Source organism: Alexandromys fortis, unplaced genomic scaffold (assembly GCF_014885135.2).
Source record: "Alexandromys fortis isolate MF-2015 unplaced genomic scaffold, M_Fortis_MF-2015_v1.1 scaffold_219, whole genome shotgun sequence".
Lineage (NCBI taxonomy): Eukaryota > Metazoa > Chordata > Mammalia > Rodentia > Cricetidae > Alexandromys > Alexandromys fortis.
The window spans coordinates 590,455-608,490 of NW_026068092.1; the positions used below are offsets into that span (position 1 = coordinate 590,455).

An 18,036-nucleotide genomic window follows, 5' to 3' on the forward strand; every position below is an offset into this window, starting at 1 on the left:
GAGCATTGCCTGCTCTTCCAAAGGTCCTGAGTTCAATTTCCAGCAACCACATGGTGGCTCACAACCATCTGTAATGGGGTCTGGTGCCCTCTTCTGGCCTGCAGACATACACACAGACATAATATTGTATACATAATAAATAAATAAATATTTTATAAAAAAAAAAACACAACAGCAACAACAACAACAACGAGCTTGCAGCTGGGGCTATAGCTTCAAAGGTAGAGTGCTTGCCTGGCATTAGTGAAACCCTAGGTTCAATCCCAAACACCAGGGCTTTAGAGGTAGGATTTGCATCCACTGAAATAAGTCCAGTGCATACCTACAAGTCACATCCTCATACCTGTGTAGATGCTCCAACATACACAATATACACCTGCATATATGCACATATTTACAAGCATACATATGTGTACACATGCACACATACTCTCACACCTGCCAACCACTGGGGTACTTTTTTCCACTACTATTTACTAGAGAAGGCACAACGCAGTGAAGTTATCAGCCAAGCCTCTGTCGCCCTCTTGTGGCCACTCTGGTCCCTGCAAGCAGAAAGCCTACACCACACTGAGTCCAGCCAGTATCAGCTCTGGGCAGGCTGGTTCATTTGCACATGTGCCTTGCACACACTGCTGTTCTCACCTTCACACCTGGCCATAGCTCAATGCACAAAGCAGACAGGAGAGATGATCAAGAGGGACCCAGTAGGGTCTGCTGCACCATGGGTTCAAGGGACACTGCTGACAACCAGTGCCCTGTATAACAGCTGACTTGGTCTCTAACACTCATCTTATCACCTTCAAGACAGTCACAGGACACAGGGTGCCAGCAGTCCTGCAAAGCGGTCTAGAAAGGGCCATCTTTCCTTCTTTTAGAGGATGACCCCATGTCTCCAGTAGGATCAGAGAGCGGATATCAGAGCCACATAACGCACTCCAGGCTTACGTTTTCCCAGGGGACTCCTTCAGCCAGAAGATATCATCACTTGTGATTCCATATTCCAGGGCTCCTTTGATCTGTGGAGAAAAAGAGAATTCATGGGACCAGACAGAAACCCTCATTCTACAGAAACAGCTCAATCCCATGAGGGAAGCTTTTTTGTCTTTTATCCGTATCTTCAGGTTACAACCATCTGTGGGGATAGGAGATGACCCCATGCACACTCCCCAAGCATGCCACTATCCAGAAAGGCAGGAGTGGCAACTCCATCCTAGTCACATTGATGCAGATCCAAGACAGAGGCATGCAGACTGCAGTATAGACTGAAGGATCCCACAGACATGCAGACTGCAGTATAGACTGAAGGATCCTACAGGCATGCAGAGATTTCATGGTTCCTGGTTTTAAAGGAAACCTCTGCAGTCCTTAGCTGACACTAAGCTAATTAAGTAGACTCCAGTGGCCACACACGACAAAAAAGAAATGCTTCACAAAACCAGCTCCCCAGCAATGAGAAAATCCCAGTGGGTGTTACCATATAAGTTACTTGAAATACTCTGCTTTCACCAAAAGACCTGAGCTATATGAGAGGACAGAAACTGACTTTCAGATACAGCTGCAGGGAGCAGATACGGTGTGGCCTCTGGAAAACAAGCTGGTGGTCTCTCAAAAGGGTAAGTCAAATGATCATGTGATCTAACTTCCACTATTTTTGGTTTAGTTTAGTTTTGGTTTTTTGAGACAGGGTGTGTACCAGAGCCCTGGCTGTTCCAGAACTCGCTTTGTAGACCAGGTTGGCCTCAAACCCACAAAGATCCACCTGCCTCTGCCTCCAGAGTTTGGGGATCAAATGCTTGCACCACCAGGCCCAGCTCAGCTCTAACTTCCATTCTTAATAAAGACCCAAGGGAAGCAGTAACAAACTCCATAAAAACTTTTACAACAGGCGGTGGTGGCGCATGCCTTCAATTCCCAGCACTCAGGAGGCAGAGGCAGGCAGGTCTCTGTGAGTTTGAGGTCAGCCTAGTCTACAGAGTGAGTTCCAGGACAGGCTCCAAAGCTACAAAAAAAACCTGTTTCAAAAAGCCAAAACGAAACAAAAAAAACCCTTTACATGGATGTTCATAGCACATCATAGTTTGTAACAGCTAAAAAAAGGAAGCAGCTGAGATACTGACTGATGGACAGCTTGATGAACAAAAGGTGGCATTTGCACAAATGGAATATTATTCAGCCTTCAAAAGGAGGATCTGATACATCAGTGAGTAAACACTGAGCACATCATGCTGGTGAAATGAGCCACCAAAATGCACACACAGCATATCCTTGCTGAGGCACCTGAGTCTAGAAACCAGGGGAGCTGTGGCAAGGCATCAACTTGGAATTTTGAAAAGGATCTGGAGATGGAGGGGTATAGGAGAGAACAACTCTGAATGTACTAAAACCCATTGTGCCTCACAGAGAGAATTTTGGTAAGTGATTTCTATTTCAAACTTTTAGAGAGGGAGAAAGAGGAAGGTGAAGAATAAGACTGAAGTCCTGGAGGCCCTGGCATTTGAAGTTAAAGAGAAAAGCAATTGACAATGGGTGCTTGGAAGAAGGAACACAGGGTCAGGTGTAATATCAAACACTCGAGTCACAGGGACCAGGTATGATGTCACAACTACTCCGGAGGCTGACATGGAGGGTCACTGGAACCCAGATATTCAGATCTAGCCTGGACAACACAATTAGACACTAAGCGGGGGAAGAGGGAGGACACTGGGGAGAAGGGAGACAGGCCCCAGTTGGCTGCAGTGTGGAGTGACCCTGAGGCAGGGCGGGGGAGGGGGTGGAACCTGAAGATCCATTTCAGCAGGGTAGATTCTGAGAGGCCTGGTAATAGGACAGGAAAATCGCAGCAGAATGAGGGTAGAAGGCCCAGGTAAGGGCCACAGCAAGCCACTCACTTGTGTGGGGTACTTCGGTCGCCCTCCTGTAGCAATGACTATGTGGTCAGCTGAAAGCAGCGTCTGAGGATAAACAGAGAAACATGGGTCAAACAGTGCGTGTTCAGCTAACAACAGGCACGAATGCCTGCGGGTGGCTGGGCAGTGGTTCTTGCGGTCCCTACTGTGCAGTGGAGGTGCTCTGCCCATATCACTAAGTCTCACAGAACAGGGAACTCACAATGTCCCCTGAACAGGAGGGCCAGGCAGGAGGGGCAGTTAGGTGTTCCAGCTCCAAGCACTTCACAGTGCAGAAGGCCTCTGCAAACACTATGCCTCTTCAGAGCCCCACAAACACTGTAGGAAGGGAGCGATTCTCATCTTTGTCATCACCCCAAGCTGCAGGACAGCCAGCCATGACCTTTGAGCTACTTAACAAGGGGAATGTGTAGCTGAAGACTGATCTAACTCACGCTAGGGAAGCTAAGTAATGCCACTGAGCTGCATCCCCAGCTCTGTTTGAACTGTTTGTGTGTGTGTGTGTGTGTGTGTGTGTGTGTGTGTGTGTGTGTGTGCATGTATGTGTCTGTGTTTCTATGTGTGTGCAGGTATCTGGGTGCATGCATGTGTCTGTGTTTCTATGTGTGTGCATGTTTCTGTGTATGGACATGTGTCTATGTGTGTGCAGGTATCTGTGTGCATGCAAGTGTCTCTGTGTGTATGTATCTGTGTGCATGTGTCTGTGTGAGTGTGCATGTCTGTATGTGTGCATGTGTATGTACATGTGTCTGTGTATGCAGTAATCTGTGTGTGTGAAGAATGTGTCTGTGTGCTCAGGAATGCATGTGTTGCATGCACATGTGTCTGTGTGTGTAGAGATCTGTGTGCATGCATGTGTCTGTGTGTGTATGTTTCTGTGTGTTCATGCTTCTGTGTATATGCATGTGTGTGCATTGTGTGTATGTATCTGTGTGTGCATGTGTCTGTATGAGTGTGCATGCCTGTATGTGTGTGTGTACATGTGTCTGTGTATGCAATAATCTGTGTGTGTGAAGAATGTGTCTGTATGCTCAGGAATGCATGTCTTGCATGCACATGTGTCTGTGTGTGCATGTATGTGTGTCTGTATTGGGGAGACATGGTCCCACTATTCAGCTTAGGTCTGGTCTGGGACCCAAGATCCTGCTTCTGCCTCCCTAGTGCTGGGATCTCAGGCTGTGACCTGTGCACCAGCTCTGAAGAAGTGTGACCTCAAAGGCTGTTAACACCAGAACAACGCCCAGACCTACAAAGCTGGGATCTGGGGCCAGAGGAGCCATAAGAGGCAGGCCAATGGACACTTACTGTCTTCCCACCTTTATCAACACCGCAAACTGTGTGCTTGTCGACAAAGCTGGCTTTGACGTTAAAGTACTTGACTTTCCTGAAATATAAAAGTAAGATTTTATTTCATTTTTTGGGACAAGGTTCCATGTGTTTTAGGCTAGCTTCAAATTCACTCTCCTGGTTAGGGTTTCTATTGTTATGGAAAGACATGACCAAATGCAACTTGTGAAGGAAAGGTCTGCTTATCCGTTCCTCACTGCAGGAAGTCAGGGTAGGAACTCAGACAGGGCGTGACCCTAGAGGCAGGGCTGATACACTAGCTGTGGACGGTGCCAACTACTGGCTTGCGCTGATACACTAGCTGTGGATGGTGCCAACTACTGGCTTGCGCTGATACACTAGCTGTGGACGGTGCCGACTACTGGCTTGCGCTGATGCACTAGCTGTGGACGGTGCCGACTACTGGCTTGCGCTGATACACTAGCTGTGGACGGTGCCAACTACTGGCTTGCGCTGATGCACTAGCTGTGGACGGTGCCGACTACTGGCTTGCGCTGATTCACTAGCTGTGGACGGTGCTGACTACTGGCTTGCGCTGATGCACTAGCTGTGGACGGTGCTGACTACTGGCTTGCGCTGATGCACTAGCTGTGGACGGTGCTGACTACTGGCTTGCTCAGCTTGCTCTCTTTTCTTGCTTTTGGTTTTCGAGACTGGGTTTCTCTATGTGGTTCTGGAACTCACCATGTAGACCAGGCTGGCCTCACAGACACGCCTGCCTCTGCCTCCTGAGTGCTGGAACGAAAGGTGCCACCACACCCTGCCCTTCAGTGTGCATTTTTATAGAACCTAGGGTTACTAACTCTCAGATGGCACCACTTACAAAGGTCTGGGCCCTCCCTCATCCATCAGTAATTAAGAAAACATCCTACAGGCTTGCTTACAGCCTGATCTTATGGAGGCATTTTCTCAACTGAGGTTCCCTCCTTTCAGATGACTCTAGCTTATGTCAAGTTGACATAAAACCAGCCAGCACATGCACTATGTAGCCAAGGATGACTTGAACTCCTGATATTCCTGCCTCCACCTCCACAGTGCCAGTAAACTCAGGATTACAGGCATTACCACACCTGTCTCTAAGAGTCAGGCTCTTTAAACATTTCCTCCGCAGACTCAGCCTCTAGGGCTGGTCAGACAGACAGTGCCAATGTGGGCCCCTAGGAGGAAGACTCTGGAACTTGGCATCATATACATGAAAAATAAGTAAACACATGCAAAGATTTTTTAAAATAAAAGAACAAAAAGGAAACAAGAGCTCTGACCCAGGACCAGCTGCCTCTGGCCCTAGTGTGACAAGTATGAGTGGGAACCGCACTGGAAAACAAGAACCCCTTCCCTGTCACTCTGGTTCCCTGAGATATGGCGACCACAGATGCCAAGACAGCAACAGAGCCATGACTGACACCATCCTGAGAGCCCTAAACTGTGACTAGCAGGGGAGGGATCCAGGGAAGCTCCATGGGGAACTAAAGTGTCTACCATATGTGTATCACCTCTGTACCTAAAAGCACCAAGAGGCCAAGAGAGCAGGCACGGTGAGGCTGTGGCATGATGGGACGGGTATTTGGTGAGCAGAGTAACCTCCCGTCTGAAAGGCCCCATGGTAGCAGTAAGTATCAGGTGCCTCTCCTTCACCTTCTTCACTCACCCCGACAATCAAGGAACAGCCTTACAACACAAACACATGATACCCCTGCAGCACTGGAAAGATGGCTCGGTGGTTAGGAGCACTGGCTGCTCTTCCAGAGGAAAGGTTTGAGGCCCAGCACTCACATGGTGGCTCACAACCATCTGTAACTCCAGTTCCCAGGGTCCCAACACCTTTTCTGACCTCAGTAGGTAGCAAGCATACAAGTGATGCACAGATATACAGACAGGTGTGTGTGCGCATACACACGCAGAGAGAACTGTAAACACCCCCTGCCCCTCATGATCTGCTGCCACCTGACTTAGGGCTCACCAGGCTCTATCCTCCAAACTGTGGAGGACCGCAGTGGCTGTCTAAGGAACGCATGCTGCACAGGGCCCATCAGTCCAGTCGCATCCACAGGCTCAGGCCTGAGGCCTCTGTTGCCTGTTTCACCCTCTCCCCTGGCTCCAGCCATCCAGCTAGCCTGTCTCTTCATTGCTGTCATTTCCTCAGTTCCAGGCCTCTCAGGCATCCCGACCCTTCCCACAGCACTGACCTGTCTCCGCCCCACTGAGGCCCAAGGACCCTCACGTTATCACTGCCAGGGGCTGTGCTGCACAGTGAATACATTCACAGGTACAGAATGACTGCAAGGGCCAGGAGGGTGGTCCTCCCAGGGCAACATCACTGGGCCCCTGAGTCCTGGGGGTTTCAGTACCTGTCCTGAAGTTGGACTCGGTGACCCCAGTTCAAGGACTTCACATGGTTTTGCACAGCTTCTGCCATTTTCTTCCTGTCGACACACACAAAACCCCATGAGATCCACAGCAGCAGAGATGGCTGCAAAGTTCATTCAGGCAGTGAAAGAAAACTCAGGAATACTGAGAAATAGAAGTGTGGTTATTTTACTTTCTGTTATTTTTGGAGGGGGGGCAGAGTTTTGCTAAGTAGCTAAGGCTAGCTTCAAACTTAAGATCCTCGTGTATCAGCCTCCTGAGTCCTGGACTACAGGTACACACACTGCCACACCGAGTTTGCGAGTGTGTTTAAAGGACTGGAGCCTGACACTCCCCATCTGGTGTTTCCCTGCCTCTGACCAGGGTTTGGGGCTATAGAATCCTGGGCTCTCTCTACCTGGGAATTTAGCATGTTCTTCCTCCAGTGACCACCAAGAGTGTCTGAAGAGTGCCAACTACCTCAGCTGTCCCCGCCCCCCAAAGCCAGAACTAGAGTTGCTCCCTGGGATAAGTGGTAGACAGAAAATCTCCCTTTCAAGGGGACCCCACAGCAAGGGTTCCTCACCAGTTGTGCTGGATGGGCTGGGCTACCTCCCAGCCATAGTGGTGAGCATCTTTGACCATGCCCCCCAGCAGGGCAGCCTGATGCATCAGCTTCTTAGGTATGCAACCCACATTGACACAGGTGCCACCGAGACCCCATTTGGTACCTGGAATATCAGAAAAAGCATGTATGTGTATGTACATATGTGTAGCTGGAGGCTTTTGTGTGTCCTGCCCAGTCCCATAGTCACTTATAAAATAATCACTCAAGGATTTGATATTAATTATAATTGTCTAGCTGATGGCTCAGGTTTATTAGCTCTTTATTTAAATTAAACCATTTCTATTAAACAATGTATTGCCACATGGCCTGTGGCATACCAGTGATGCTCTGTCTTCTGACTCCTCCAGTGGCTGCTGGTGTCTCCCCCAACTCCGCCTTTTTCCCTTTATCTCTGTTTGGATTTTCTGCCTAGCTATAATCTGCCCTGCCATAGACCAAAGTAGTTTTATTCATCAACCAATAAAAGCAACACATATTCACAGCATGCAGAAGGATATCCTACATCACATATGTGTGCCCACGAGTGTGTGAGTGTGTACATGTGTGTGTACATGTCTATGTGTCTATGTATGTGTGCTTCAGGGGACACGCACGTGTGGTCTTTACACATATACATACTAGAGAGGTGTTCAGTCACAGAATCGCCTAGGCCCTGGTAGGAGTGGATTTGACTTCCCATGTAAGGGAATACAAGGCTTCTATTCCACGGGCTCAGAATGCCTTAAAGGGGTTGCTATTTTGTGACTTGAACTTGACCCAGGGAAGTCTTCCCACATGGATTTGTTCCCTATATATATATTCAGTCATTTAAAAAAATTTTTTTGAACATTTTATTTATTATTTTTGTAAATATGGGTGTTTTATGTACATGTTTGTGTGTAAACTACACGCGTACAGTGCTCATAGACACCATAAGAGGGTGTCAGATGCCCTGGGACTGGAGTTAGAGCTGGTTATTAGCCACCAGGTGGTACTGGGAACCAAACCTCAGTGCTCTGAAAGAACAGCCAGTGCTCTTGACCATGGATCCATTACTCCAATAGCACTCATCAGTCATTTTTAAAATAACAATGTGATAGAAATGTTTGCATGTTGAGCAGCACACTTAGGGAGACTGTGGGCAGTGGAGACTGAAAGACTTGGTGTAAGCTGAATGTGAGTTGTGTCCCTACCCTGTGCCCTTCACCTACCTTGGGGAGAGGGCTCCACATAGTCAGCCACTGCCACCTTCCTTCCCAGCTGAGCAGCTGAAATGACAGAGACATCTGCAGGTGAGCAGAGCAGGAAACTGGCATGGAGCTTCCCATGAGGCCCAGGAGGAGGCAGGGGTCCAGGCCAACACCTCAACACAGATGCCAAGGGTGAGCTGTTCCTTCTCCTTCTCCACACAGGTGCCCCCCAGCTTTGCACCTGCCCTTCCTGGTACCCACCCAGCTTGCTGCCTGCAGGCAGGAGCCCTCCAGCTTCTTTGTGGACTGCAGCCTTCACACCACCCACTGAGGCAGTGCTAGGACGCGTGCCCCCTGCCAGAGTCCCTGCTTCCACCTACTGTAGGCTTGGGTGTTCAGTGTAAGTCCAGTCCCCGCCCATGTCAGCCTTGCTAGCCACCGACAGAATGGCCATGACAGACAAGTAACGCATGTCAGCTAGAGAGGAGGTGGGGAACTGGAGCAGTATAAAGGGAGGGAAGTCCTGAGACACACTATATCATGAATGAACATAGATGACATCACAATCACAGTCAGTCAAAGAATCAAAAGATCACAGATGACCCCATTGATATCAAGTGTTAAGAACCCACTAAAACAGGAAGTAGATAGCGATTACAAGGGTCAGGGAGGAGAAGGGATGAAGGCATGGACAGGGCAATTGTGAATGAGTATGCAGGACCCAGGGGGAGAAAAAAAGTTCTAAACCTGTGGCTGCGGTTATGCAACCCTGTGAATACACAAACCCTGAATAACTCACTTTACAGGCATGGACAGTGAATATGTCACATAACTCAATTATACGGTGATTAAAAATGAGACTCTTGGGATAAATAAGGCAAAAGATGTGACTTGCCATGCTGGTTGATTTTTGTCACCTTGACACAAGCTAACGTCGTCTGGGTAGCAGAACCTCAACTGAGAAAATGCTTCCATCAGACTGGCCAGGCTGTGGGATATTTCATGATTAACGATTGTGGAGGATCCGACCCACTGGGGTCAAGCCACCCATAGCCAGGTGGCCCCAGGGTGTATAAAGAAGCAAACTGAACAAGCCTCGGGAGCAGCACTACTCTGCTTCAGGTCCTGCCTCCAGGTCCCTGCCCTGAGCTTTCTTAACTACGGACTATAGTATACAAGTGTAAGCCAAATAAAAAACCCCTTTCTTGCCAATTTCCTCTTTTGTTTGTTTGTTTCTCAAGACAGGGTTTCTCTGCGTTTGCTTGAGGTTCTGATTCTTTACTACAGTGTTAGAATCTTGGTGCGCCCTTCTCATGTGCTGTAACTCAGTCTTCTCAATGTTCATTTTTATTCCACGGTTTTCACTGACTTCCACCACTCTACAAAGGCCTGCAGCTCATTTGGACTTTCAGCAAGTAGTGCTATATCATTGGTGAAACACAGGTCTATCTGGGAGGAAACCTCATTTCAAAGGAGGGAACTATTTCAGAAATCAAGAAGCAGATAGGGATAGCCAGGGTTGCATTCCAGGCAGTAGGAAAGGTTTGGTCAGCAAGAGACATAACGACAACAACAAAGTTACAAATTACAGGCATATGAGACACTTGTCTTGAGCTGCCTTCTTTACAGCTCTGAAACCTGGACAATGAAACGCTCCTCAGAACAGCAGCTGAATGTGTTTGAGATGGCATGTCTCGAGAGGATTCTAGGCGTCACACGAAGATATAGTCTGTGTGACAATGGCATTAAGAAACATCTCCATCTACAGAAGGAAGTAAACTACAGGATACTGATGTGGGATTCCCCTCTGTATGCTATGAATATGTTCTATTACCAATGGTTAATGAAGAAGCTGTTTCGGCCAATGGCTTAGCAGAGTAAAGATAGATGGGAAATCCGAACAAAGATATATGGAAAGTAGGTGGAGTCAAGGAGATGCCACATAGCTGCTGGAGGAGGCAAACGCCATGTGGCAGTTCAAGAAGCAAGAGCTAACAAACCACGAGCTTCGTAGAAAATATAAATTAGTAAAAATGGGTTAATTTAAGATGTAAGAGCTAGCTAGAAATACACCTGAGTCATTGCTCAAACAGTGTTGTAATTAATATAGTTTCTGTGTGATTATTTGGGTCTGGGCAGCCGGGAAATGAATAAGCAGTCTCTGTTTGGCCATGTTATGAGAATGAATGATGGTATATGCAAAGATAGCACTGCTTGGAGGAGGACATGGGATAAAGCAAAGAGGAAAGCCCAAAAAACGCTGATGGATGGCATAAAGGAAAACTGTGGAACCCTGGGTATGACAATAACACAAGCATCTAGGACTGCCCAGGAAAGGAACAACTGGAGAACCGCCATAAATGGGTTGCCTATGCATGCATAAGCATTGCCGGGGCATAAATGATGGTGGTGGTGATGATGATGATGATAGTGGTGGTGGTGATGTTTCTCTGTGTAGCCTGGCTGTTCGGGAACTCACTCTGTAGACCAGGCTGGCTTTGAACTCAGAGACTTCCCTGCCTTGGCTTCTCGAGTGCTGGGATTAGAGGTGTGTGACACCACTTCTGGCTCCCAAGTATCTTTTGATCAGAATGTTTTATCATAGCAATAGAAAGCAAACTAGAAACAGAAACAAGTATCAAGATTGTGAGCTACTGCTGTGAAAACCTGACCATGTATGTTGTTTTGGGGGGGGGGAGTTATGGGAATGTTTGAAACTTCAAACTGGAAAGTCACTGAGTGTCAAATGAGAGCTTAAATGGCTGTCCTGTGGGGCCTTGGAAGATAAGAGTGTGAGGAGAAATGCAGACAGTGGAGGCCTGTCTTATAATGCTTCAGAAGGAAGTTTGAGAGTCCCTCAAAGACTGTCAGGTTGTTAATGTGATATATCTGAACTGACTCCATGGCTTCGATCAGCTGGAGATGAAGAATCAGATGTGACTAAGAAGAGACCAGCACTGCTGAAGTGAAACCTTTGCTTTACTAGGACGGTCGACACTGGTCCACTGGAGCTGAGAAATCGGCTAAGACACCAGCAAAAATCTTCCAGAAGTGTTTCCTATGGATCAGCATTCAGAAACTGTGGTCCAAAGGGGCCAAGGCTCCATCTCAAGCTGGCAGCCAAACTTGGCAATGTATAAGAGTATGCCACATAGTATGGGGGACTGAAGGAGTCATGGAGAGAAGTTAAAGTGTGGCACCACGTGGCAGAGTCAGTCTCTTAAGGGAGGGATATAATGAGGCCACTGGTGAGGGCAAAGCCTCAGTTGTCGTGAATACCTTAGCAAACTGGAGATGCCATGACCACGGGATGACCACCAAGGACAGCAGCAGGGATGGAGTGGAGCTGACCTAAGACTACAAGAAGACCTATGGGTGCTGTGGAGGGTAGAGCTGCCCTCTAGAGTGAGCCCAGACCTTGAACAAAGAACTACAGAATTTGATTTACTCTGCTGGATGTTGGTTCTGCTTTGATCTAATTGTAACTGTGCCCAGGTTCTTTCCTCTTGGAATAATAAATATATAATTTTTTTTACAGGAGCCCACAGTTGAGAGACTTTGAACTTTTAAAGAGATATTGAAGTTTTAAAGAGACCTTGGACTTTTAAAGTATTGACATTTTTAAAGACCACAGAGCTTTTAAAGTTGTGTTTATTTTTATTGTGATACTAACATGAGATTATGGAAATAACAGGAAAGTTTATGGTTTAATATCTTTGTGTGTCAGAATGACAAGGGGTGCTGGTTGGTTTTGTCAGCTAGAGTCATCTGGGAAGAGGAAATCTCAACTGAGAAGTGCCTCCATCAGACTGGCCTATAGGCAAGTCTGTGAGGCATTTTTTGATTAGTAGTTGATGTAGAAGGATCCACCCCACTGTGGGCAGTACCGTCCTTAGCTAGATGGTCTGTGTATAAGAAATGTAGCCAAGCAAACCAGGGGGAGCCAGTAAGTAGCATTCCTCAATGGCCTCTGCACTAGCTGCAGCCTCCAGGAGTTCCCTCGGTGATGGACTATGATGTACAAGCCAAATAAATCTTTCCCCCCCCAAATGGCTTTCGGTTAGAGTTCCACACAGCAGTAGGAAACAAACCAGAAGACTCACACACTCAAAACTGTAAGGCAGGCAATGAGGGCACACCTGTAACCCCAGCACTTCAGAAGCATAGGCAGAAGGATTCAGAATCTGAGGTCAGCCTGGGCTACAAAATGGGACTCTGTCTCAAAAAATTACTTACTTTTAATTTTTACTTATTTATTTGGTTTTCTGAGACAAAGTCTCTCCATTATGTTTCTCTGGCTACCCTGAAACTCACTATGTAGACTAGGCTGGTCTCTAATTCACAGAGATCAAACTGCCCCTACTTCCTAAATTCTGGGATTAAAGGAATACACCACCACACCCAGCAAAAATGTTTTAATTGATTTAGTGAGTGTGTGTGTGTGTGTGTGTGTGTGTGTATGCAAGTGCAGCACATGCACGCAGATTCCCATGGATACCAGAAGACTTTGGGTCCCTTGTAACTGGAGTTACAGGCAGTTGTGAGCCTATTAACATAGCTGCTGGGAACCAAACCCAGGTCCTCTGCCATAGCAAGTGCAGTTGGGAAGTTGAGGATCAGGAGTTCAAGGCCAGATTCACTATATAGTAAGTTCCAGTCCATCCAGGGCCACATTGCGTCTCACGCAAAACAAAGCAAGGGGAAAGGAAGCTGGGAATAGCAATGGGCTGAACTGTATCCTCCCTGCTAAAATTCTTATGTCAGTCACAAACCTCAGTACCAAGGAGTATGACTGTTTGGAGAAATTGCCATGGTCTGTGGGAGCTGGACATAGTAATAGCCTGAATTGTGCTGTTGGGGAATATTATTTTCAGGTGTATGACTTTTGTTTATGCTGCATTTGCTTAACTCAAACTGTTACTGTGCCTCTCTAAAGCACCTGATGGTCCTTAGCGAAGCAGGAGCAAGGATAGGCGAGGCTGACAGGCAGAGAGTGTAATAAACAGAAGGAGACCTGAGAACAAAGAAAAAGAAGAGCAACAAGAGAACAAGGAGAGGAGGACATGAGGGCCAACCACCCAGCTACACAACAAGCCACAAAGAAAGAAGTAAAGAAAGGTATACAGAAATAGAGAAAGATAAGAGCTCAGAGGTGAAAGGTAGTCTGGTTAATTTAGGTTAAGAAAAGCCGACAAGAAGGAAACCAACTCAGCACTCGGGAGGCAGAGGCAGGCGGATCTCTGTGTGTTCGAGGCCAGCCTGGTCTACAAGAGCAAGTTCCAGGACAGGAACCAAAAGCTACGGTGAAACCCTGTCTCAAAAAAAAAAAAAAAAAAAAAAAAAAAGGAAACCAACCACACTAAGGCTGGGCATTCATAACTAAGAATAAGCCTCTGTGTGTGGTTTATTTGGGAGCTGGGTGGTGGGCCAGTCAGAAGTCAAAAGAGTAAAACATCACACAACACTGTCACTACCCTCACACACCCAGATCCACGTGAGAGTCTGAGCCTTCAGTACCAAGGACTATGACTATATTCAGAGATAAAGTTAAACAAGGTCACAGGGTGGTCCCTTGTCCAAATGATTAGTGTTCTGTAAGGAGAGATTAGGGTGCAGATACAGGGGATCAATGCGAAAATATGAGAAGACCCGATCTATCAGCCAAGGACAGAAGCCAGTTGGAGCCAGCCCTGCTGACGCTTTGGTCTTAGACTGCTGGCACCTGGAACTGTGAGTACAAGGCTGTAGTTATGCAGCCCACACAGACTGCACAGAGGCATCAGGGACAGTCACCATCCTTGTCATGGTACAGGGTTCACAGATACACCCACCTGTCAGACTGCTCACTTGATTCTTATTGATTTAATTATTTACTTTGAAACAGGGTCTCACTGTTACCCAGGCTGATCTCAAGCTCCTAGACTCAAATGATCCTCCTGCCTCAGCCTCTTGAATAGCTAGAATCACAGCTATTCATGACCAGGTCCAGCCTTAAGTTATCCACTTTAAATATGAACTGGTTTATTGTCTGTCAATTGTATTTCATTAAAGCGAGACTCCACCTCAGAAATAAAAACAAAAATATGGGGCTGGAGAGAGAGTGGCCAAGAGAGCAGACTGCTCCTGCAGAGGATCTGAGTTCAGTTTCTGACACTCATGTCAGAAAGCTCAACACTACTGGTAACTCCAGCTCCAGGGGATCTGGTAACCTCTTCTAGACTCTGTAAGAGGGGCTGGAGAGATGGCTCAACGGTTAAGAGCACTGATCTACCAGAGGTCCTGAGTTCAATTTCCAGCAACCACATGGTGGCTTACAATCATCTCTAATAGAATCTGGTGCCAACTTCTGGCCTGTAGGGACACATGCAGGCAGAACATTGTATACATAATAAATAAAAAAAGAATACACTCTAAAAAAAAATACACTCTGAAAGAACCTGCATTCATAATCACATATCCCTATATAGAGACATACACATTTAATTTAAAAAGAACTTAAAATAATAAATTTAAAAATAATAATTTTAAAATAATAAAAATAAATTTAAGACAAAAATGAGGACAGGACCATTCCACTCTGAGGAGAGACCAGACTCAGGATCTACGTGGACTCCGATTTAGAGGAGACATTGTTCCATAGCATTTGCTTCTGGATATATGGCCTATCTTCACAGTGCCCCAACACAGCAGACAGGACATAAATTATGAAATACATACCTTCCTTGGCACAAGCCAGGCCACCGGATCCCCCACCAATCACCAAGAGATCGAAGCTCTGCTGCCCTGCAGAGGAGAAACAGAAGGTAAGAAGGTGCCGGAGCCAGCCCGACCTTACTCTCTGAAGGGCCAGCAGCTCTGTACAGTTCGATGTGGTACAAAGATTATCAGGACGGGAACCCTATCCTGGGGCAGTTGGGGTGACCACACTGTCTGCACAAATCAGAAACCAATGTGTGGTTAGGCTAGCTGTCAGTATGTGGAGAGGCTGGTTGTCAGGGTATGCAACCATCTTCGCAGAGAATCTCCCTGACGCCCAAAAGGCGTCTCAGAACCTAAGACTTCACCCAGTGTCCTGAGCCAGGCAGAACAAAAACATTCTCATTCAATCTACAGGCCTGTCAGTGGTAAACGTGACTCTGCATTATAGCAACCAAGAATATCTACGTAGCCCCTCTCACACAGGAGTCAAGGGCCCATGCAGTCAAGAGTCTCAGAGTCACCCTCTGACCGCCATATATGAGCCAGGAGCATGTGTGCACCCACACCTATGAACACACTAAATAAATACATAAATCAAATGTAAAAATAATAGTTTTAAGAGGCCACATCTGTCTTTGTATCCATCCTAAGTAAGTAAACAAGGCTTTAGAGAACCCTGGGGTTCCCATACCCCTCAAGGTCACTCCCTGCACCCCACTACAGGCACACACAGCTGAAGGTATGAGGTGGCCCATGGTTTGCAGCCCCACAACTGAATCTACCCCAGGCTCACTTCTGAAAAAGCCTGAATGGTTACAAGTTATTTGATGGCTTGGTGTGATCCTAGAGAAAAAAGGAGATTAAGTTGTCACTCAGTCCTAGAGAGGACCAGCATGACAGGCAGGGCCAATTTGTCTCCTCTCTTGCTTTTGGGTGACAGGGGTGGGGGGATCCTATATCTTGACCCTGGAAAAGGCTCCTACCTTCCATTGCTGACACCTGTCCTTCTTGTTGCCAGAGCGGGGCTTCGATTGGGCCCTATGCTGTGCCCTCTGCCTGTTTGCTATCAAGCGACTGGTAACGCTGGCTTATCATGGACCACTTGCTTTCCCACTGTGCACACCCAGGAGCCTTCCCTCTGATAAACACTTGGAAGAAGCCCACAGTGGAAGTTCACAAGGGAAGGGTATGAGAAGCCTGCTGGGGGCAGGGGATGCTGTTCTACAGAGGACAGCCGAGGAGCAGATGTCACAGGACACCGCACCTAGGTGATGGCTTCCTGGAGGCAACCCTCATATGCTGGCCTTCACTCACTGTGGTTAGGCCACTCCCCCTGCCCAGGCCTCATCCCCAGGGCATGTCTTTGCTTCATCTATGCCTCCTAACCCACAGTGTTCTGGAACAGTGAGCAGAAAGCAGGGATCTAATGGACATTACAAGGTCCAAATGAAGAGCTCACTGCTCTGATAAAGCAACAAGGTTCCCTTAGATGGGCTGGCCACAAAGAGGAGTCACCTCCGGTGGGGAGTCCTGTACAGCTGTTCAGAGGATGCCAACAGTCTTGTCTGGGTGACGTACCACACCCCCACCCCTAGCTGGAAAACATGGGTGTATTCTTGCTCCTAAAGAACAGACTCAAGGCTGGAGGGGACTCAAAAGTGGTGTGTGGAGTCATGTGACGAACGGCCTCTTCCCCAGACCCTCTAGGATCCTCACCCCAGCAAAGCTCTGAAGTCCAGGATCCTCAGGGCAGTGGTGCCTCCTGCCCACCTGAAAACAAATCCCAGACCCCAGGGGGCTCCCAGGCTTGTGAGCACAAGGAAGCTCATCTACAGATTTTAAAACATTTTTCCTTAGATTCTAGTTATTTTTATTTTATGTGTATGAGTGTGTTTGCATGTATGTCTGTGTGCCAGAGGCCAGACAAAGGCACTGGATCTCCTGGGAATGGACAAATGGGTGCTAAAAATTGAACTTGGGTCCTCGGGAAGAACAGTCGGTGCTGAGCCATCTCTTTTATTGTCACTATGCAGGGTGGTGGTGTCCATGGCACAGACACACTGATTTTTTTTTTTACCCCCATAAAATTGTTGTCAATGTCCCCACCTTATATACACAGCAAAGAGCCAGAGCCCTCGGAGTTAGCAAAGCTACTGAAAGAGTAACCTTAGGTCCTTACGGTCTGTGCTCTAGGGTCCAACCTCACATGGTAGTGACTGCTTTCCAGGACCTTCCCAGGCTAGCCACTGCCTGCCCTCTCCCTGTAGGCCAAGGGCCAGCCATTGTCCCTTCCATGCCACTACCTCCCTGAAGAACCTGGCCTGTCCTTGCTCATGTCTCTCTTCACCCACAGTGGGCAGAATTGAGTTCTGTCATTCGAATCAAGGGAGCAGGACTAAGGATGGTCACCATGAGAATGCTTGGTGAAGACCACTCACGGCACTGCGGGACTGACCATACCGCTACAGGTGGGAAACTCTGGAACCTGGTCTGTCGGAGTAGCATGAACCATGTTGAGGGTACCCACTTCCACCGGGGCTGTGGGAAGTGGATTACTACCCTGATTTAGCACTAACTCTCCATGGAGCAAAGCAAACAAGCTGTTTCTCCTTTCTAAGGATACACGCAGATCTTAGCAAGCACTGGGGCTTGGTCCCACGGGCTCTCTAGCATCTTCTCATTTAACCCTTGTATGTGCAAATAGAAAGTACTTGCTAGGTAGGACATGAGGGTGCATGTAATCCCGATATTCAGAAGCTGAGGCGGGAAGAAGAGTTCAAGTCCAGCTTGGGCTGCATGACCTACCATGACTCAAACAAAACAAAACAAAACAAAAATACCCCAAACCAACAAAATATAAAACAACCAATCAATAACTGTAACTTGAGAGGAAACCAGAAGGCCAAAGTCTGTGGCAACTAACTAGGCAGCCTGAGGC

The 18,036-nt window shown here is 47.4% G+C and overlaps 1 protein-coding gene across 4 annotated transcripts in view; it reads right to left on the bottom strand.

Annotated features, from left to right (window-relative positions):
* Txnrd2 (thioredoxin reductase 2) overlaps positions 1 to 18,036 on the bottom strand; it is a 52,719-nt gene that overhangs the window by 33,780 nt on the left and 903 nt on the right. For all 4 annotated transcript variants that reach the window (XM_050123034.1, XM_050123035.1, XM_050123037.1 and 1 more), the window contains exons 2-8: positions 15,117 to 15,182; positions 8,421 to 8,477; positions 7,189 to 7,333; positions 6,605 to 6,679; positions 4,215 to 4,293; positions 2,892 to 2,954; positions 949 to 1,019 (exon numbers count right to left, since the gene is read on the bottom strand). In XM_050123034.1, coding sequence (XP_049978991.1) covers positions 949 to 1,019; positions 2,892 to 2,954; positions 4,215 to 4,293; positions 6,605 to 6,679; positions 7,189 to 7,333; positions 8,421 to 8,477; positions 15,117 to 15,182 — 556 coding nt within the window. The remainder of the gene's footprint in view (positions 1 to 948; positions 1,020 to 2,891; positions 2,955 to 4,214; positions 4,294 to 6,604; positions 6,680 to 7,188; positions 7,334 to 8,420; positions 8,478 to 15,116; positions 15,183 to 18,036) is intronic.